General features: G+C 42.9%; 1 protein-coding gene and 1 long non-coding RNA gene across 2 annotated transcripts in view; both read left to right on the forward strand.

Annotated features, from left to right (window-relative positions):
* Window positions 1-22856, forward strand: part of LOC308321575 — a 287191-nt gene that overhangs the window by 192555 nt on the left and 71780 nt on the right. The gene's annotated exons all lie outside the window — the stretch shown is intronic.
* LOC308320769 (cGMP-inhibited 3',5'-cyclic phosphodiesterase 3A-like) overlaps window positions 20191-22856 on the forward strand; it is a 66875-nt gene continuing 64209 nt past the window's right edge. Inside the window, 1 exon segment of the mRNA XM_080771431.1 lies at window positions 20191-21514. Within this exon segment, the coding sequence (XP_080627557.1) occupies window positions 20579-21514 (936 nt within the window). The 5' untranslated portion in view covers window positions 20191-20578.

Here is a 22856-nt window from a genome sequence, read left to right on the forward strand (position 1 = left end):
TTCAGCTAGGATGAGTACTTCATATTAGCACATGTGCACAAGTACAAATGCATACATATCATCATACATGCAACAGACAGACAGACAGACAGACAGACAGACAGACAGGGTACACACACACACACACACACACACACACACACACACACACTGATGTTTTCGAGAAACATGCTATCTCTCAGTAAGGATATCTGTCACAGAGGGACAGCCATTTACTACCAATGCCCTAGGCTGCTTCTGACCTTAGAGCTGACGCTCGCCTCTATTGTGTGTGTGTGTGTGTGTGTGTGTGTGTGTGTGTGTGTGTGTGTGTGTGTGTGTGTGTACACGTCTGTGAAGCTTTGAGGCTGTGTGACTCTGCTTACATGTGCAATCATGCATGCACATAATGCATAAATATAGGCAAGATCTACCTAAGTAGAAAATATGAACTTTATGCCTTCACAATACATAAGAATAATGGGAAAGCTTGATCCATTAGGGTTTGGGGGTTTTACCTTTCAAGACGGCAACAATTTTTGTTGTTGTGGTTGTTGTTGCTATATGTACAGTATAGACTACATACGATAGCAGCATAATTCTTGTAATTTTTTAATAAACATTTGAACATTTTCAGAAAACGTAGGTCAAGATTTTGAAGGCTTTTTTTAGAATTTGTCTCAGGTCTAAAAAGGGAGAATTTTAAGGAGGCAAAATCTAAACCCGCTGGCACGTGTTTTAACATGGAAGATAAATGTGCTAAGACGTCACATCTGAAGAGGAAGTGTAAGGGGAAATCTCCAGACAATCCATCCCCCTTTTCATAAGTGAATGAATTAGCACAGAGAATGATGAAGCATTGTGATCTGCATGCCCACACAGTCTATGGAGACGATGGCAGGACTGGCAGCACTGATCTGATTTATAAGCTTCAGCCCCAGGGGGTTATATAGCCCCTACTGCCATAATATGGAACATAATGAAAGGTGATAAATGACCAGTGCAATTGTTGCGAATCATGTTATCCCTCTGTGTGTGTGTGTGTGTGTGTGTGTGTGTGTTTGTGAGCACAAAATACAAAGTTTATGTGTTATGTAGTGCAGTGAGGGTGGGTTGTGGGGTTGTTGTTTGTGTGCTGCTGAAACTGAGCTGGCTTGATATTTATCAGACTTGGCACAGCAGTTAGATTAACTTCAAAAGCCCAGAGGCTTTGTCTTTCACCACTCTCTCTCTCTCTCTCTCTCTCTATCTGTCTCTGTCTCTCTCTCTCTGTCTCTGTCTCTGTCTCTCTCACCTCGCTCTCCGTGCCTTTGTCTGTCAGACATGTAAGTTCTGCTGTTCTGTTAAAGGTGTTTGTGGCCTCATTCATAAATGCAGCATGGCATAATGCCTTCAAGTGTTATACGTAACATTGGTACCAAAGAAATGTCTTTATATGGAGCTTAAATTAATGATGGAATACAGATAATTTTGAACACCATTATCACCATTACCTAGATTGCTACTGTACTGTAGTGTCAATTTAGTAACATTTAGTTTTTTGTTTATTCTCGCCACCCATTTTAACATTGTCATCTACAGTAATTACTTGCGCAAGCAGAGCGCGCAAGTAATCATTTCGCTTGGTCTCTTCAAAGTGAAGCCAAGTTTTTTTCAACCGTAAGTCTGTGCCTGGTTTGCTGGGACCACATTACGTCATCGTTGAGAACTGGGACCAGTACATACTGGTCCCAGTTCTCAACGATGACGTTCTACTTATTTCTTCATCCATCCATCTTCAACCGCTTATCCGCAGTCGAGTGCTCCAGACTTCCCTCTCCATAGCCACATTAGTGACTTCCTCCTGGGGGATTCCGAGATGTTCCAAGGCCAGTGAGTCGATCTGTTTCCTCCAACTGCGCCTTGGTCTGCCCCAGGGTTTCCTCCCAGTGGGACTTGCATCGAGGACCTCCCTAAGGAGAGGCCCGAGAGGCATCCTAACCAGATGCCCGAACCACCTAAGCTGGCTCCTTTCCAGGCGAAGGAGCAGCGGTTCTACTCTGAGTCTCTCTCGTGTGACTGAACTTTTAACCATCTCTAAGGGAGATGCCAGCCACCCGTCGAAGAAAACTCAGTTCGGCCGCTTGTATTCACGACCTTATTCTTTCGGTCATGACCCACACTTCATGACCATAGGTGAGAGTAGGAACGAATATTGCTCGATAGACGGAGAGCTTTGCCTTCTGGCTCAACTCTCTTTGTGTCACAACAGTGCGGTACAGCGACTGCAATACCGCCCCTGCCGCTCCGATTCTCCAGCTGATCTCCTTCTCCGTCCTCCCCTCGCTCGTGACAAGACTTATTTCTTCATCTATCATTTAAAAACCTCACACAGACATGTGTTGTAGATTAGTGTTTTGCTGCAAACATTTAATACAATGCATCTGGTGCTTGTGCATAATTGTATGTTGCAGCAGTTCCAATGTTTTTTTTGTGCAACTATAACTTTAGACAGGGATTGCATGGAGCCAGTCTTCAACAGGAGGGATTGAGGCTTGATATAGTGATTGCCAAGTACAATTAAATTCTGTGTTTTATCAGATTTGAGTCCTAGCCATCATCACTGTTTAGAGTTGGAGATTAATGTGTAGCTTGTATGGACAACTTGCTAGGTGGCTTGTTAAGTCTTTATTACTTTATTACTGGGCCTGGAAAGGTCCACCATAAGCCACATACAGTAGAGCCATAAATGTCATCAATGCATTACCATACTGCCAACAGCATAACTTTCCCACACTTCAACCTCCAAGCCTACGAACTGTAACCCAATAAATGCGTTGTGTGATAGATAATGGGAGTATATGTTTAATTAATGTCCTATGCACATGAAGTGAATAATCATTGTTGTCTCATTGTTGTTGATGTTGTTATTGAGGATGATGATGATTACACAGCAGCATGAAGAATGTCATTTAGTCCAATATCACATTAGTGAATGAAATATCACATTGTGTGTGTGTGTGTGTGTGTGTGTGTGTGTGTGTGTGTGTGTGTGTGTGTGTGTGTGTGTGTGTGTGTGTGTGTGTGTGTGTGTGTGTGTGTGTGTGTGTGTGTGTGTGTGTGTGTGTGTGTGTGTGTGTGTGTGTGTGTGTGTGTGTGTGTGTGTGTGTGTGTGTGTGTGTGTGTGTGTGTGTGTGTGTGTGTGTGTGTGTGTGTGTGTGTGTGTGTGTGTGTGTGTGTGTGTGTGTGTGTGTGTGTGTGTGTGCGCGCGCGCACGCACAGTGTATGATTTTATTTTTCTATAGTTTTTGCATCCACTCAAAACGTGGCATGAACTGATGACATACTGGACCCTGTGGGAAAGTGTTTTGTGGCCATTTTGGTCTGTGGTGGAGAATGTCACACAGTCATGTAACTATCAAATTACCACAGTGAGAAAGGAGAAATCAAGTTAAGTAGATTAGTTAGTCACGTGATGTTTTAACTGTCTGGCCTGGCCGGTTAGCCACAAAATGCCAGTCAAAGCATATTTGAAAACAAAGTTAATCTCTGTAAGTAAGGAAACACTGTATAGAATCTGTAGGTTATGTGGTTTTAATAACATGCATACTTTGCATAGACTCAATGATAGTGTTGTGTTGATGTATTATATATATATATATTATATATATATATGTACATATTTTAGTTTATATTTTCTACACCACCGGTGCAAACAGCATTTCTACAAGTAGGACGCAATTGTTGCAGTAATTCTGTTTTCTATTTCGGAAATGACATTAAATAACAACAATGATGTTTTTGTCCAACACATGCAAACAAAATAATGATGATCACTGACTGATCTTCATCATGATGCACACAAACTGTACATCACAGGAGCCATCTTAGCTGCTGTCCACGTGACAGTAATAGTTTGTTTTTTAAGAGACAGAGTCACAGGGTTTCTCGTCCACAGATTTCTGGAATGTGGACTTCGGGTTCAAAAGGTAAACTGACCACAATGTAAATATGCTGTAATCTGCTGTATTTGAATTACTTTTACGATAAGTTCTAACTATGTTTTATACTGTACTGAATAGATTGTGAAACCATCTTGAGAAAGGCTAAAGACAAATGTGTGCTCCATCACACAATGGTGATATCCGTCAAAATTAAAACATGACGCGTTAAAAACAACAATATGTGCTTTTCAAGCTAACGGTATGATGCATTGAAAACAATGGACATTTTAGAATGTCGAGTGTCACCATCCTGCGATGGAGCATACATTAGTATTAAGTGTTCTCAAGCAACAACACCAACCAATAAACTGAAAAGATGAGCAAAAGTGGGACAAATAACAAACAAGGTATATATGAATAGCAAACGAGTGTGAATAGACTATTAGCATAAATTGAAAGGTATCTGTGATCTGTGCTGGATTATCATAGGATCCTTATCTGAAAGACAAGAGGCTTTCAGACTGACATGAACAAACAAACGCACGCTTACGCACACACACACACACACACACACACACACACACACACACACACACACACACACACACACACACACACACACACACACATTTTAATTATTTTTCTTGGATCTGCACAAAAAGCGCAATACATAATAGATCCAAACACTGATCAGTAGAATTACAGTCAAACCATGTACAACTGCTGCAACGCATTGATGACTACTATATCAAGTAGTCATGTTTGTTTGTTTGTCTGTCTGAGGCAATGTCGCTCTTGAGCATGCGTGCCGTTGAGTATACACATCTGGGTATATGTTGCGTTACATCACAGTTGGTTGCCTATCGTATTCAGTTACCTTACATCGCCTCCATATGCAGCTCTCTCTCTGTATGTTCTATTTCGTTTCCATGTTGTGTGTGTATGTGTGTGAGTCATTCTGGGGGCTTGGTGTGTGTGTGCGTGTGTGCGTGCGTGCGTGCGTCAGACCACACGAGGTGGCCCGGACAGATTACATAACTCTATGGCGACGGGGCACTGTGTGTGTGTGTGTGTGTGTGACAAAGAGAGGCGTCTGTGAGTCCGAGCGAGGCATATACAGACCCCCCCCCCCCACGGAATGCTTCACGGAGCACTTGGGGACCACCTGCATAATAATTATATAAATTTTGTGCCAATTCCAACTTCCCAAGCTCATCCCAACTTCCTCCTACAGCCCCAGGCTGATCCGACTCAAAATACATACATCAATAATACTATGATCTATTAAATTGCATTACCCACACTTAACTGTACATCATTTGGTGTTCATATATTCAAACGTGTAAGGACTAGTATACCATTTTTTACACCTGATGTGCGTGCGTGCGTGCGTGCAAATGTGTGCGCACATGTGGTTGTGTTTTGTAGCTTGAAACAGAGTTTGGAATAACAAGCATGTGCTTGGGTGCTGCAGTGTTCTGGCCAATAAGATGGAAGAATTGGAAACAGGCTGCTGCACTTTCTCTTCCATCCTGTGGACTGAGGCACACTCACACATGGATGGACACACATTGTTGTTGTCAGGCAGAAACCTAGTAGTTTCAGATTTTTAACTTTTTATTATTTTTATTTTTTTTACAGAGTACTGTAAAAGTAATAAGAGTAGTCACTCAGTACAGTGAAAAAGTCCAATGGTTCTGTGACTTAAATTCAAGCTGTCTATCTATTATTGGATAATGTATTGCATCCTCATATTTGAATTCCAATATTGCACCCTATTTGACATTTCAAAGTTTTCATTCAATTTTACCAGTCAATAATCTGTGATAAGAAGAAGCCTTCATGGTCCATATCAAAGGGCAACACTTCATCTGTAGTCTCACATTGCAGCCAACCTATAGGGTCACTGACTGGTTCAATATTCATCAGTTCTGTACTTTCCATGCATTGCATTGCCTTTTGGTCGATGCTCCCAATCCGCAGATCTCTCCATCTCCAACAGCAACAACAACAACAACAATCAAACGGGTTTAAGCCTTATTTGTTCTGTTTAAATGCCATTTCAAAATGGCAAGGGAATGGGAAGTTGTGTGCGTGCGTGCGTACCTGCCTGGTAGCGCGCGTGTGCACACACTATAATAAACATAGTGTGTGCCGGTCACAGTTGAAGTAGACAGCAGGATGGAGAAAAATATAGATTGGACCTGGCCCACGGGGTCCCCCAGGTACACTGTTAATGCATCTTTATATGTCTCTCTTTCACTATCTGTCTCTGTCTATTCTTTCTCTCAACCATGATTGATTTACAGTATACTTTGTCGTATGATGGTGTTGTGTTGTGGAAAATAGATTGTAGATTAGTTATTTTTTGCAATTTGGGAAGATTTCACCTATAATGACAATGCCATAAATAGAGACACCAGGTGGAAAGTTTGGTGTATGTAGATATATTGATACTTGCATAAAAATTGCGATAAAAACTGAACTGAAATCTGTGTTGGCTGTGTATAGTGTAGTTCCCTGTGTGTGTTTGCCCGCAGATCCTATAGGCGTCGGCCAGCCTGGGTTCCGTAGGTGCATTGGGACCACCTGATCAATACTCTGTTCATGGAGCCCTATAGAGGAAACCAGAGCCATAGAGTAAGACAGAGTTACGACAACTCCGTTCACTTCATGGAGCCAAGTGTATTTAATCAGTGCTGCAGCGTAAAGCTGTGCTTAATGATACACCTCAGTAATGGCTGCACCCATGGCACCCATCCATGGATTCGTCTATAGAGCATATTGCGGCCATCTTGCCATTAAGTTAATGAAATACCACCCCATTGCCACCCTGCTTTTTCGCGACCTGTCTTTTCCTCCAAATACTTTAATCAGTGAGTGACGTCAATGGGTTAGCGAGCGCTCACTGTGTTCATTTGGACCGCACGAAAGTAGGGGGGACGAGGATTTACTATAACTGCCATATGGCCATATGAATATGGTCTATAATAAAAGAGTGGGTGGCAGCCATTCCATGTGTCCCTCTCCAGATTACAGCACCCTTTTATTTATTTCCCCTTTGTCCATGATTTACACACCTTGCACACCCACATTGATCACACTGACATTACTGATCTTACTGAATTACACATCCCAAACTCTTTTGTAAACATTCTTTAAGATACATTATTATTACTTTTTGTCCACTGCATCCTCCTCAATTTGTCATGGCCACGGTCCGGGTTGTGACATTGCACATATGAAATTTGTTCTCTGCATTTTACCCATCAAGTATTACATTTGAAAGAATTCAACGGCCACAATGCAAAGAGCTTTGTGCGTAGTTCTGGTGGCCAAGTCATAGACCGTGACGTATGCGCGAGTGCCGTTCATGCCTGTGCTTTCTGGCTGTGATACGTCACTGACTTCACCTCTGCGTTTTCAACCCAGCTTGGTGGGTGTGCGACTACTGGCGAATTACAGCAGGGCTTTACTACAAGCAGCAGATCTCGCTCCATGTTGAAAGTGAAAGTGTGAAAGAGCCCTTTTCTGTATCGATAAAGGTACCCAGCATGGCAAAACGTGGCAGCGGAAACACGATATTCACGGAGAAATGACAACAACACAACCTGCCCAGCATGGAAAACACACAGTCAGTGGGCAAAGCTAAATCCCTGTCTGCATTCGTTCAAAATGTACGCTGTGTGTGTGTGTGTGTGTGTCTCACTCGGATCGCACTGCTACACAGACGTGTGGCGTTATAGCAAAACCCGCCACAGGCGGGTCAGGCTTCTAGTTCTATATAATCACTATAGGAGCAGTGACCAGCCATTCTGCAGCACTCTGAGAGCAATTAGGGGTTAAGAGGCTTGCTCAGGGACACACATCGACACATTGCTGAATCGTACCTGGGACACATACATGGGACAACCTGGAGTTCTGGCTCCCCAGGCACTAGGCAGGCTCACTAACCACTCAGCTATGGCCGCCTCCTAAACCCTAATACCTTCACCACCATCCTGGTAACACTCAACAAAATATAAACTTAAATGTATAATCCAGCTAAATACTGTAGTGCAAATATGTGCCTTGCATCTCAATGCCCTTCCCATCACAATGTTTCAGAGACACACATGACCCCCCTACTACACACACACACACACACACACACACACACACACACACACACACACACACACACACACACACACACACACACACACACACACACACACACGGAGACAAGCCTCTATCAGAGCTCTGATAAGTAGGCTTTTATGCGTGGATTCCTGAAGGGTTAGCAGCAATGGCTTATCATGCTGCTGACGCACAAGCGTCACTGCTCACCGGGGAAGAGTGTGTTTCTAGGCCCACCAACAGGGAATAGCAGATTTGTCTTGGATTTCTTGGTCTGACCTGATGTCATCAAGGTTGAGATTAATGTATATAATTTAAAACAAGCAACTATTGAAAAATGTATGTTTCAGTTGACTATACAGTATGACAGGAGATGTTTTTCACAATAGCCATTCCAAATAAATGTTTTTGACACCTTTTTAAAAATAATTAAACACTATTATTTTCTCATTAGTGTCTGCCCCTGACACTCGCCAAAATGATGCCGAAAAATACAATGAAAAGGAATGTTGCACAGTATTTCCGTCTCTCTTTCATTTGCTGTGAGACATTTCCTTGAGCTGTGAATTGTTTGAAATGATAAATCATTCCATTGCGCTGCCATCACATCCCAAATGTCAGACAGCATGCCACTGAGCTGGTAACAGCAGCACTATAGGACTATACATTAATTTAGCTATTCGTCGTGCTATGAAGTATACTGTATACTATAGGGCTGAAGTGGTTAAAGGCCAGATGTGTATCTGCTCTCTTCTCTGTGTTCGCTTTCGTGCACACACACACACACACACACACACACACACACACACACACACATGCACGCACTCACAAGTACACGCATAGGACAGTGTTATTTTACATAGATGACTCATAGGTCATTAAAACTATCCCCATTACTACATTATATTACTGGTGTGACCAAATGGAATATATCTGTTGCTTCAACAGCACATAAATGCCTCGAGAAGAGAGAGAGACAAGGGTCATACAGTGTGTGTGTGTGTGTGTGTGTGTGTGCGTGTGTGTGTATAGAGGAGGGCTTTGGGTTCATAGGCTATACCTGAAAAATAAATGTGAAGTCTTAGATAGAAACTTTTTTTTCATGAGCTGTTGTAGGTCAGGTGAAACCTGACCTACAACAGCTCATGAAATGTATACGACCAGTCACGACCTAGTCGATCGACTCCAGGGTTGCCAAGTCCGCTTATTTCCAGCAAAACATTGACACCAGCGACAGCAAGCAACAACACAGTCATATGGAAAATAAACGACATCAAACATGCGTGATGCGAATGCATGTGCAGACAGACAGTCCCACTACCTCGTCTCTCTGTGTGTGCAGTGATATTCGAACGTCACTCGATATCATTTCAATTCAAACCAAACACGCCTGAAACAGTGCAGCGCGCAGCCACAACAAAACACAGTTTTTCTGGTTGGGTAGGGTGGAAATGGTACAGAAAGGGCCTGGCTCAGAACATCTTATGCTTATATGTTGTTGTGCGGTGTAAAATGTAAGCAATAATAAGTGGCATGTGTATTCACATGCATGTGTTCATCTATGTCACAAATTTCTTTCTTTTCAGTATTATTTTATCAACCAAATGGTGGACAGTCTGTATGTGTGCTTAAATTATATTATTATGAACATGAATAGCAAAGCTATAGCTTTCCTGTTAACTTTTTCTTATGAGCAAATAAAGGGTTAAAGCCGGATCTTTGGCCATGACATAACAAATGATTTATCCATCAAAGCTCATATTTTGTGAACCTAAAGTGAAGTGTTTCCAACCTGGTGTAAGAAATGATTTGGTCTCAGGTAAATACCTACAGTACATGTAAATCAAGTCAGTATGCCAGTGTCCAGTCCACCCAATCTGCATGTCCTAAGCAATGCTCTTCTTATGTCTCTGTCTTGCATCATGGTTGTTTATTTGAAACAGAACGTCTCCTGGAGCTGAGAGCCTTGACGAGTAGTGAGTTATTGTCTGCCGATGAAGTAGTATGAATACTATCTACTGAGCATATTCCCAAAAATATGAAACGGGTAGCACACCTCAAACTTCCAAGTCAAGGAGAACAAAATATTCACATTTAACTTTTTTTTTTGCTCACATCAATGGAAAAACGCACAAAGAGCCTTCCTCAGAGCACTAGGAAAGCTCTGGGCTGAAAGAGTTTTTCTATTGATATAAAGCCAAATAAAAAAGTGAAATCTGAGTATCTTGTCCTCATTGATTTGGAAGTATGAGATGTGTGACCTGTTTCATAGTTTGGGGATTTGGGTTGACACAATTTAGAATCCCACTGCAACTACGCAACCACTTTTAATTTTTTGGTTCAACTTTTTTTTTAATCTCTCCATTCTTCGAATTTGATTTTGTCTTCAGATTTCCAATCACACAGCCCTATTCTAAATCCTGTTATGAGAGCTAATTTATCATGAGGCCATGAAAATTTGTTTTAATTTCATGCAATATTTGCACACAAGTGAGTTGCACATCATTCAGTGAGTAGGACAGACAATATAAAAAACATCTCCCCTCCCATGACTACGGGTAAGAAGGAGTTAGTTCAGTCAGATATACTCAAGCGGCTAATCCTCAAGGGCACATACATACAGTATACTTGACTCACTCCAGGGGTTAATACGCTGCATTACTACAGTATGTGGGTGTATACCCACATGTCATATGCTGATGTCAGCTGACCAATTGGGCAGGGTATTTACCTAGACTGCATGCATTCTTCCTGCCTTCCTTCTACATATGGTTCCTGGTTGTTATGCACTGTTTGCTCCCACCGCCACCCCAGCACCACCGGTCGGCTCTGTTTTTCTGTTCTCCATGGGGGCTTGTTATTGTATCTATCTCTGTATTTATCTCCCTGTTCTTCATTTTTAATGGTTGTGTTTCATTTTGCCAAGCAGGGACAAAATGTAGCAGAGCCGAACGCCAAGATAAAATATTATATGCACACTTATTCTCATTCTATAGAGCATAGAAGTCCTGACGTCACTGTCAGTAGAGGGCAGGGCGTCAGTCCACATGTTCGTGTACTTTTTATTTGCATTGTAATTTCCATAGGGGGCTTTTAGATCGCCTCATATAAGAACTGTGTTTGAAAAATAAACCGATCACCCCGGCCTTTTCACTCATATGGATATGAAGCTGGAAATGTACAAATATACCCAAAGAGTAACAAAATAAGCGTTAGAAACTAAGCAATGCTGAAACGAGTCAAACAATCCAGAGACATTTCCGGGTAGGCGCGTGGCTGCATCTGCCCGTCGCACAACAGAAATTGAATGTTAATTACGTTTATTTTAATTTTATTGATATTTAATGTTTCGTGGTTAGTACGAGTCGAGTCACCACCAGCTGAGCTTACGTCAACGAGGAATCTCAGGGACGCAATGTGTTGACAGCTGGGCGTGACGTATATTAGCAGCGACATTGCCTTCATATGTAGTTTCAAGGCTTTTGCGAAATTCAATTTTCTCCAGAAACTGGCTGTATCAAATATGAATGGACATCATTAACGACGCACAGCCACTCCCCTGACAGAAAAGCTGGGGTGGTCGGTTTATTTTTCAAACACAGTTCTTATATGAAGCGACCTAAAATCGCCCTATGGAGATTTCACTGTTATTAATTATTTGTGAGTTATCTGACTGAACTGCCAACAAAATTGGATTCTTAAACTGGAAGAGTGTTTTTGCACTTTGAGATTTGTTTCAAATGTAAAGTGAACATAGCTAGGTAGCGGACAGTTATGAATTTGTATGAATGAAACGCAAGATGATTCTGTAAATTGCATCTACTGTAATATCCTTGAATGAATTATGGTTAACTATATTAATAAAACAACAGTTCACATTTGTGACCCAATTTGTGTCAACTAGAAAGAGATATGTCAAATATTCTGATAATAAGCTTGAACAGCAAATCCTACAGTGATAAGTACAAACATTTCCCACTACAAGAGAATGTGTTTGAACCCTCAAAACATTTGCATGAAATTTCACTGTTCACAAACACTGGCCAAAGAGGAAACAATGCTATCACCAGTAAATACATGGGCTTTGAGAGGCTAGTCAAATGTTAAGACAATAATTTCAGTATTTTAACGGCATCTAAGCCTACAGTCTGGGAGTGCTTTTGTGTGATATTGCTTGTTAATACAGGCTATATATTTATTTTATGTGAGGTTCCTGCAGTGGTGCTAATTATTCTGGGCAATATTGAATGTGCCTTGGAATGTAACTGCCTTAAGGGTTTGATATACTTTGTTGCGTGTTGTGTCGTTCAACAAAAAATAGCAGATCTATGAACTCACAACACGTCACGCTACAATGCTTTGTGAGCTGGTAGATTGGCTATTGGCTACAGTGCTGCAACTAAGTATATCAAGCCTTTAGTCTTAGTGAAATGTGCCACTGAGTGCCACTGCCTTGTTTAAAGAGTCCCCCCCTTGGAGCAGCAGTGGGTCGGAGTAGCACCTTCAAATAACATTTCTGGTGTTTAGCAAAACATGGGGAGGCAGAGGCAGGAAGTGGGACAGAACAGTTCTCTCACTGCTGCAAAGCCCCTGGAGACTCTCTCCCGTTCTACCCTCTCTCTCTCTCTCTCTCTCTCTCTCTCTCTCTCACACACACACACACACACACACACACGCATTTGCACACACACACACACACACACACACACACACACACACACACACACACACACACACTCGTTCTTCTAGCCATGTGAGAATGTCAAAAGCAAATTTTCACATTTTAGTTGTTTTTAACCCTATAACCACTTTAACCCTAACACCACCCCAGAGGGAGTGCCACATTTTTTGTATTTTTATGCCAGTTTTTTCTATGAGGTGACAGTACCTCATTAGACACCCTGGAGTCGTTTTTATGTGCAATGGTGTATTAACTTGAATTTAGGGTTTCTTCCTGGAGGCTGAACCCTTGACAGTCGGGCCAATGGAATAAACAGTAATATAGTGACATCACACTATCGGCCCCTCCCCTAACCCCTCCCCCTTTATCATACAACTACAGCTGTGGGTGCGGCTTCAGTTCAGGTGGATCACCACCCATCACCACCCAACAGGCAAACCAGGCATACTTAATGAACTGGTGGGCGTGCACACATAAAAACAACATTTTAACAAATACTGTACTGTGAAAGAAATCACGGCACTCGATCCATCTTTAACTCCTACACACACACACACACACACACACACACACACACACACACACACACACACACACACACACACACACACACAATAAGAGTGTTGATATAACCCACAATTGTAATTTTTTACACTTTATTTACACAATCAAGTGACCTGTACACTGCTCCTTTAAGGGGCACAGGCTGATGACGTCTTGCCGGCCCGATGTGTCAGAGCATGACAAATAGTTTTACGTGTTATTATTCTAAATGGCTCTGGCGACAGGAATGCACTCCATGATGTCTTAAAAGCAGAAGTATTTTGAGTGAAACAGAGGGCAAGAGTGTAAGTTGTGCAGTGTTTATCAATGTGACATTAACAACCGACAAGAATAGTGTGGTAATAGTTCAGTTTTGGTTTATATTTTAAATTCTATAAATAAACACCAGTGATTTTCTCTTCCCCTTAAAAGGCGCTATGTGAACATTCAATTTACTGCCTAGCTGAGAGGAGAGGAGAGGAGAGGAGAGGATAAAAAAACACCAATTTCCCCCCACTGGTTTTACTGTATTTGTCATTGCACTAAAGATGGAAGTTGGCCTGTAACACTCTTGGTTTTAGTGTGAGCACATTCTGTTGGAGGGTAGATTATGATGCATGCTGGATTGATTCTTTAGTTTTGAGGGGCGCCAGCCCCTCCAGTGTATGGCTTTTGAAATTACGTCATATGTCAGCCGAGTCTATGGACTTTTAATGCTTACTTTGTTTAGAGCACTTAACAAAAATTGTTTGCCAGCCAAGTCTATGTACTTTTAATGTTCGTTTAGGGCACTAAATGACAACATGAGACGTCATGTGGCCAATATAAAAACATGTTGTGACTGGTTTCGTTTTATACACAGTGGGCACTTCACACGAGTATGATTTTTTTATTTAACCTTTATTTAACCACTAAGCCATCACACAGTCAATTGTGACTTGTGAGGGCCTATGGCAGATCCCTGGCAAGTTTGGCTGTCCAGGGACATTGATCTCTCTCATCGCGTCCTTTCATGACAGGATGCCAGCCAGAGTCCAAGAGCATGGTGATGCATCTGAGCCATTCCCAGTCAGGAATGGAGTGAAGCTCCTGCTGCATCTTGTCTCCAATCCCTAGCACATGCACAGATTTTCTGGCAGCCTTTGATACAGCTACATGATATTGTCTTGTTCATTGACATAGGCTAGGCTGGCTCTGTAGATGGACAGGGGACTGCATTCCCGTCACTGAGAGACCATCCATACTCAGTGAAGGAAGGGATGTCCGGTTTGGCGTTGAGTTTGTATTTCTAGCTCATCTGGTTCGGAATTTAGAGCCAAACCAATTTTCTCGTGCTAGTATTGTGGTGGCCAAAATATGGTATTCATATCACTGATCAACCTGTGAAGTTTGGTGGAAATATCCCTCAGTTAGAAATGTTGCCTATTCACCCGCATTATAGGCTAATTGTGGCAGTAATATTGTGGTGGACATATTGGATTTCCAGAAAAGAAATTGACCGGTGTGTCCATATAGGTTGTGATTCTATTGGGTCATAGATATTTCTGGTGGACAACCTTTGATGTTATGGCAAATGCAGGTATCCAAAAAAGGGGTGGTTTGCCCCCCATGGGTAATAGGATCTGACAGGAAATGTAATGTTTCTTTTCTTTTTCATGTTTGCAGCCATTTTGACAATATGCAAGCTCAAGAATATATGTCCCTTCTGTGCCATGACTCTTAACCAATGGATTAATATTGCTTGTGTTTGCCAAAACAGTCAACAATCATTGTAGAAATCATGGTAAAGCACTATTTCGGGTAGCCACGATCTTGTAAAAATGCAAAGTTAGAGCCAAAACCTATTTTCTTGGTGCTAATATTGTGGCGGCCATATTGTGGTGGCCATATTGGATTTCATGAAAACTTGCAATACAAAAAATGTTCGTATTCATATCATTGATCAACCTGAGAAGTTTCGTGGAAATTGTGGAGTTTAGAATGTTGCCCTATTCACCCCCCATTATAACTAATAGGGGCTAATATTGGGGGCGGCCATATTGAACAAAACAAAATTGACCGAGTTGTCCATATAGGTTGTGATCCTAGCTGGGTCATAGATATTATTTCTGGTGGACAACTTTGTATGTTATGACAAATGCAGGTCAACCCCCTTTGCCCCCTGGGTATTTATAAGTGTGAACTGCCAAGATAAGAGGCAAATAATGTTACACAGCTCTGCTAGTAACAACAAATACAGGACAATAACAATACATGCAAGCCATGAGACATCTGTGATCTAAATCCACTGCGACAGAGCCAATTATACATCCATAATAAAAAACTTGAAAACTAATAACAAGGTGCTTTTTTGTTAGAGTTTTGCTCATTACTCAGTCAGCTCTAGCGTACCCGGTATACTCCAGACAATTCATTAGATCCAGAAACTCCGGCCTTGATCTTGAACCCAACATTATATTCAAAGGTTAATGAGGAGAATGTCTTTACCTTTGTAGATCGAAACTCACAAGCTAATTTTGGTTCTTCATTAATTATGAGTCTAACTAATTTACCAGAAAAATGCTAATCCACCATTTCACCATTCAGCAGATAAATCATGTGTTGCATTCTCTTTACACGCTACTGTACTGTGTGTAAAATAAGTATGTTAGAAGTTAAATAATATTTGGTAAAGAAAAGAAAAAACAAGTATTTATGATACAAAAGGACAATTGTATATACCATCTAGTATTTAGGTTTTGTGAGTTTGTAATACCCTTGAAGAAACAATTGTCTCCAGCAGCACTCTTGGCACATGTCACAAGACAGATGACACTGTTAACATCACTTCCCCAATACAGCCGCAGGAGTTTGTCTGGAGAACATCTCATGGAGCAAAGGTCATAGAATGTTAATTCCATGTGGTGCTTCTGTCAAGATGGGATTTATACTCCGTAAAATCAACAGTGTTAATTTAACTAGAAGTTTAAATGTGGACCAAAAGTGTGTGTGTGTGTGTGTGTGCGTGTGTGTGTGTGTGTGTGTGTGTGTGTGTGTGCGCGTGCTTAAGTATATGTGAAGTTTTGCAGTACTGTATACAGTCAGAATTAGGCCTGGCATAATCATTCCCTCTATTATCCCATATAGTCACACATAAGTTTAATTGTTTTGCAGCCAAAGCAGTCCATATTTTTCTACACTTTTTCTAAACTTGTAGTTTTCGACATTTACAATGTAGTGTAGTCTTGTAGACCTTGTTGCCTTAGTATTTAACATATTTAAAAACAAATATCACCCAAATGTTGGCCTTTATGGATGTTCAATCTCACACTTCTACTCTATTTTGTCAGGCAGTCCATGTGCATTGCATTTATTATTGCAAGTAAACCTATGACTTCCCTCTTCTTTGATCAAATTTCTATTTAGTTTTGATGGCAGGACTTGTGAAGTGGAAGTTTACTCATTCTTGCGGAAAGGAATCAAACATTAGGTTTTGATGTGCATTGTTTATCTCCGTCCCAGAACCCTGCCTCTGTGTTTTTCTGCTGCATTAAAGCTTTGCTACTCTCCTTCCTGTTACTTGATGCGCAATTTCAATTTAAGCAGAGCATGCACATTGCTGACCATGGGATAACAGAGATGTATGCATTTCCATGTTGAGATTGTTGGGAAAGCAGAACGAGCTAAAGCGATACAGTAGATGTGCTTGCATCGCTGGCTTTTTGTACCGGGGTGTTTCAGCCAGTAAGAAACATAGTAGCCTAGTCAAGGCTGACCCCAGATCTGGCAAAAACAAGTTTGGCTACCTGTAAATTAAAATTCTTGAAATTCTTAAAAAGCACTCAAGAAATGTTCAGTTTTTCCAGCCTGGCTTGGCCAGACTAGTTTGGAACTTCGGTGTGGAAGATGTATTTCCAAGGGGCGTTTACAAACAGATTCGAACAGCAAAAAAGTAGGCTGTGATTGGTCACCCACAACTCTGTGGTGAGCAAAATGGCTACCGTTTTTCATGGCTCAAAGAAAGGCCTTATAGAAAGCATCACATTTTTAATGAATAATACTGACAATGGATGCTGCCTGATATCTTTTGAAATCGTTCCATTGCATTCTTTTTTTCCCCCTTTTTATCCCACGATTTTGCAACACATGTTTTCACCCAGTGTCAATTATCTAATGTAATCCTGGGCACTACACTTCCTCTGCCAACCTGGGGGGGGGGGGGGGGGGGGGGGGGCAGCGGACTGGCCTCATGCTTCCTTCAATGCATGAGGAGTCCAATCTGCTTCTTTTCACCTGACAGGGGAGAGTTTCCCCTGCCGAACGTAGCGCGTGGAAGGAACACGTTATTCCGACCAGTTCCTTTCCCCTCCATCAGGCGCCCCGGCTGGCCAGGGGGAGATAGAGACCAGGATTACCGCATGTTTTTGTGAGGGTACCTACCCTAGGGGACACGGGGAGAACATGCAAACTCCACAAAGAAATTCCTTTGAATTATGAGCATGAGCATTGATGACGCAGAGGAGGGAACACGCCCCAAGCGTCCCCATCTGGAATCGAACCCAAGACCTTCTAGCTGAATAGCCGACTGTGCCACCGTGCCCGTTCCATTGCATTCTTAATATTTTTTTTAGATAAAAATACTTTCCTTGTCATTCCTTGTCAAATAATAGATTAATGATTCAGGTGAGATAGCCATTAAGACACCACAGATTTGTGGTTCAGTACAGTATATAAGAATTAGTAGTTTGTGCTTGTACACTCTCCAGTTGGTGGGTCAAGCAGTGATTGGACAAATCACTGCCCCTCTCATCCAGGCTTCCAGCTATAGACGAATCCACGGAGGGGCGCAGCCATCACCGAGGTGCAACCAGCATCAGGAGGGGCGCAGCCATCACCGAGGTGCAACCAGCATCAGGAGGGGCGCAGCCATCACCGAGGTGCAACCAGCATCAGGAGGGGCACAGCCATCACCGAGGTGCAACCAGCATCAGGAGGGGCACAGCCATCACCGAGGTGCAACCAGCATCAGGAGGGGCACAGCCATCACCGAGGTGCAACCAGCAGCCATCACTGAGGTTGCAACCAGCACCAGGAGGGGCACAGCCATCACCGAGGTGCAACCAGCAGCCATCACTGAGGTTGCAACCAGCACCAGGAGGGGCACAGCCATCACCGAGGTGCAACCAGCAGCCATCACCCAGGTGCAACCAGCAGCCATCACCCAGGTGCAACCAGCAGCCATCACCCAGGTGCAACCAGCAGCCATCACCCAGGTGCAACCAGAGGCCATCACCCAGGTGCAACCAGAGGCCATCACCCAGGTGCAACCAGCAGCCATCACCCAGGTGCAACCAGCAGCCACCACCCAGGTGCAACCAGCAGCCATCACCGAGGTGCAACCAGCATCAGGAGGGGAACAGCCATCACCCAGGTGCAACCAGCAGCCATCACCGAGGTGCAACCAGCAGCCATCACCGAGGTGCAACCAGCAGCCATCACCGAGGTGCAACCAGCAGCCATCACCGAGGTGCAACCAGCATCAGCCACAATGGCCAACAGGGTACCGCATCCAAGTGCACTGCTCCGGCCAGGTGCAGCCAACCAGTGATGACCACACGCCCAGGCCCCCCCCTTCTCTGTGTCTGTGTCACTATCGTTGAATCTGTCCTATCGAGTCTCTCTTCCTCCCCTCCTCTTGGGAGACTCTGGGGGAATTGCTCATTTGTACGTTCTGTAGCTTGCTTGGTGCCCTCTTGCGAGTGCTTAAACGTTTTAATTTCAAGGAGCCCCATAACTCTGCAGACCTATAGGGACCATTTGGAACCCCCTCAAGGAACCTTGCGTCCCCATGAGAATTATAGGTATAACGATACATTTTTAATAGCAATATACGATATACATCACAAATCTTCACCATGGTTGATGATAAGATACATGGACGATATTGTTTAATAATGGTGATATTCAATATGATTTAAAATCAATACAGTAACTATTTAGCAAAGAAATTAAATCTGTGGGAAATATGGATAGTGCAGGTTTTTACGGGAAATATTTATTATTATATAAATAAATAAACATTGATTTTCTGGGAAATACATGGACACTGTATTTGGACACATTATGGACAAACACACACTTGGCATGAATACATAGAATACAAACATTTATCGATAGACCAACTGTTGCGATATTGAATGGAAAAGTAATTCACCCATAACCCACTGTTTTATTTTTTCTTCAATCAGCCTTCTTAGTAATTGATACTAATTTGCATTGCAAAACAATTCAATACTAATTATTTCCATTGCAAAACAATAAGATTCGATACAAAGTCAAACAATACGATATGTTGCTCTTTACACATCGATATACTTTGATTGTTGAAATTCAATGCAGTTATACTGTCTATAATATCGTTACATGCCTAATGAGAACCACTTCTAGACCTATGATCATGGGTTTCCAAATGCTTGAAGCCTTAACTAATACAAAACAAAATATAAGATTATTGTCAGACTGAAATTATTTGCTCCATTGTTGCTGCTACCACAGGATGTTTCAATACTCTCTAGATGAAATATTTATCATCAAGTAGGCCTAGCAGTTCATAAAATCCATATAATTATGAATATTCATAAAAAAATACTGCCAAGTGCCACCATCTACCAGGTGTAGCAGTGCGCCAACATTATGAATATCGATGATGAGTGGTGGTAACTTCCACAGGAAGACTAAGCCACGGGCAACCCCGTTTCCCTAAAAAAGCCCAGGAAATTCTTCATGTAAACATGGCTTCCATCCACACTGCACTGAGGCGCCTGACACACGGCATGTCCTCACTGCAGCAGCTCGCTGTCCAACGCCACAGAATGGACAGAATAGGGGAACAATTGAAACGTGACGGAGGAATTACCGGAGCGGCACAAAAAAGGGAGAGTGTCAAGTGGGAGGAGGGAGAGCGAAGGAAAAGAGGGAGAGAGACTCCGTGAGGAGGAGAGAGGCAGTGGCCTAGATGTGTGAAACGCAGGAGGTTTCTTTTCTAGTTCATGGCTGATTATCAGGGGGTAGCCAGAGGGTAGCTGACTACTTTAGTAACTAAGGCAAATGAGAGCTACGTTTTAAACCACTTGATCACACCTGTAAAGTTGGTAATACTAATACCCCTTATTTTGGGAGATATTGGTCCATTTTTGTGCGCAATTTTGTTCACATTTCAGTTGGGGAATTACCCATTTGAAGTTGCGCCGCATGCGTTATTTGGAATTAACAACACGGCATGAAAAATGTACTGAGACACTCACATCATATCCTAAATATATTTTCGGCCACATATTTCTCTTGACTGATAGCGATGGCCTTGGAGGCAGACAGCGACAGAGGTTCGTCAAGGAGCGCTCATGAAAAATATCCCCGGGCGGCGTTGGAGCGCAACGGCTATGTGAAAACATGTGTCACCCCTCTCCCTCTGTATCAGGACGCTGAGTGCCAGTCGTGGCCGAGACTCGCTGTGACATGGAGTTCCCGTGGAGTGTCGTCTGCGGTCTGTGTGGCCTCCGTCTCAGTTATTCTCGCTCTGCTGCTCAGATTGGTCGATTGGGATGTAGACACACATAACAGCAGCAGCAGCAGCAGCAGCAGCAGCAACGAAAGTAGCAGTGAGCCCGGGTCGCTTCTTCATTTCGCAACGAGCTGCGCGGCGGAGCTGCTGTTGGCCGTGTGGTACCTATTCTCTCCCGTCTTTTCACTCGTATGTGCCTTCTTCTGGGTCGGACTGTATTTGATTCGCTGCGGGGTGCTGATCCGCACCGCGGTTTTCCTACTAGCGGTGTGTCACTTGGGCGAAGCCGCGGCACAGTCCCTCCTGCGCGGCGCGGAGGAACAGCTGCTGTCCTTCCCCGCCACCCTGGTGGTCCTCGGCTGCCTGGCCAGCGGGGCTCTGCTGGTCGTCCGGCTGCGCCAGGGAGTGTCCATCCTCGTCTTCATCAGCATCATCAGGGCCGTCTCCCTCGTCTCGCTGAGCACAGTCCGAGCCGGCTGGAGACCCTACCTGGCCTACTTGCTGGGGCTGTTCGGGGTTTTGCTTGCGAGGTATGCTGACCGGCTCCTGCCGGCCCCAGGGACCAGCGGGACGGGGTGCTGTGGTTCTGTGACCGGGGCGAAGGAGGAGGACATCCCGGTCTTCAAGAGGAGACGGAGGTCCAGCTCCGTGGCGGCCTCGGACATGATGGCTCATCAGAGCAGCAAGTCCCACCGCAGGACCTCTCTGCCCTGCATTCCACGGGACCAGGTTAGGTCCATTCAACTTTTCACATTTTAACTTAAGTGCTTCGGGTTCTTTTTGTTTTAGGCCCATGACCTTTACATATGCAGTTTGGTTAATGGAGAAGCGACGGTCACATTGAGTTATGCTTCTTCAATGAGCATATGCTAATGGCGCTAATAATAATTATTAAACATGATAATAGAGTATTATAGTGTTATCCGATAGGCTACAATTCCTCAGACCTTGCTTATTGTTGTATTGTATTGTCATTTCTCATATTAGGTAATTAGGCTTACAGGAAAACATTCTCACTTAAATTGTTTACCTTCCTCCTGATACAGCTGTTAATTTGGTCATCGTCACGGTGCTTAAATGTGTTTGTGTTGCCGATAGGTAAATGGACAGTGCACTTTGCAAGCTAATGCTGTGTTAAAATTACAGGCCTGGCTGATTGCTTCTGATGTGAGTGTATCTATCCGTGCGTGCGTTTCAGCCGCCTGTGCGCATTTGTTAGCGTCCTGGACTGCGTCCATGCACGAGTATGGGTTGCAACCTTTACCAAACGTGTGATGATGACACATAAGCTACTTTATGATTTTTGCTTCAATGGGAGTTGACGCAGGTGTAGTTGATTGACAGATGAAAACGATGTGGGTATTGGGTAAACAGTTAATGAGAGCTAGTGAGATATGGGACAACTCGTTATTTTATTTTATTTTCGAGGGTGAGAACACACCCTAAGTAAATACCATATGACTGCACTACTTGTCTTCTTTTACTGTGCAGAACCAACCAGACCTCTGTTGAGGTTGAACAGTTACCTACAGCTCATTGTCATTTGGTTGCAATCCTTTAAAGCTCTTGTACTGAGGGTGCACAAATTCAGACAATCTACATTTTTACTTTTCTTGATTGCTAGCACAGGCACTCTTCCTATGACATGACATGACAGGACACGACACAACATGCATATGCTCATATATACTTGCTTCCATTGGAATAAATACATCTTAAATTGCTATAGTTTTGTAATATAACCCTGTCATACAGCAGAGCAGGTTCAGAGTTTTGTAGTCAACTCACTCACTCACTCGCTAATTTGATGTAAATTATTTGCTCTATAGCTGACAGTGGTAATCATATCATGAACAGACCATCATCTTCTCTCAAAGCGGTTGACTACTTTTATTAGGGTCAGTTTGCATTATGCTCAATGCTCATGCCCTCTAGTGACAGATAAGATCAAAACAATAGTTCAAAGTCAATAAAAGAGTTGTCAATAACTTTATTTATAAACCACCGTTTTTGACTGTTACTTCCTTTAGGTGGAAACATAGCACAGTTCATACTTCATAGCCTGGTCCTA

Source organism: Protomyctophum bolini, assembly GCF_963924005.1.
Source record: "Protomyctophum bolini genome assembly, chromosome: 9".
NCBI classification, from domain to species: Eukaryota; Metazoa; Chordata; class Actinopteri; order Myctophiformes; family Myctophidae; genus Protomyctophum; species Protomyctophum bolini.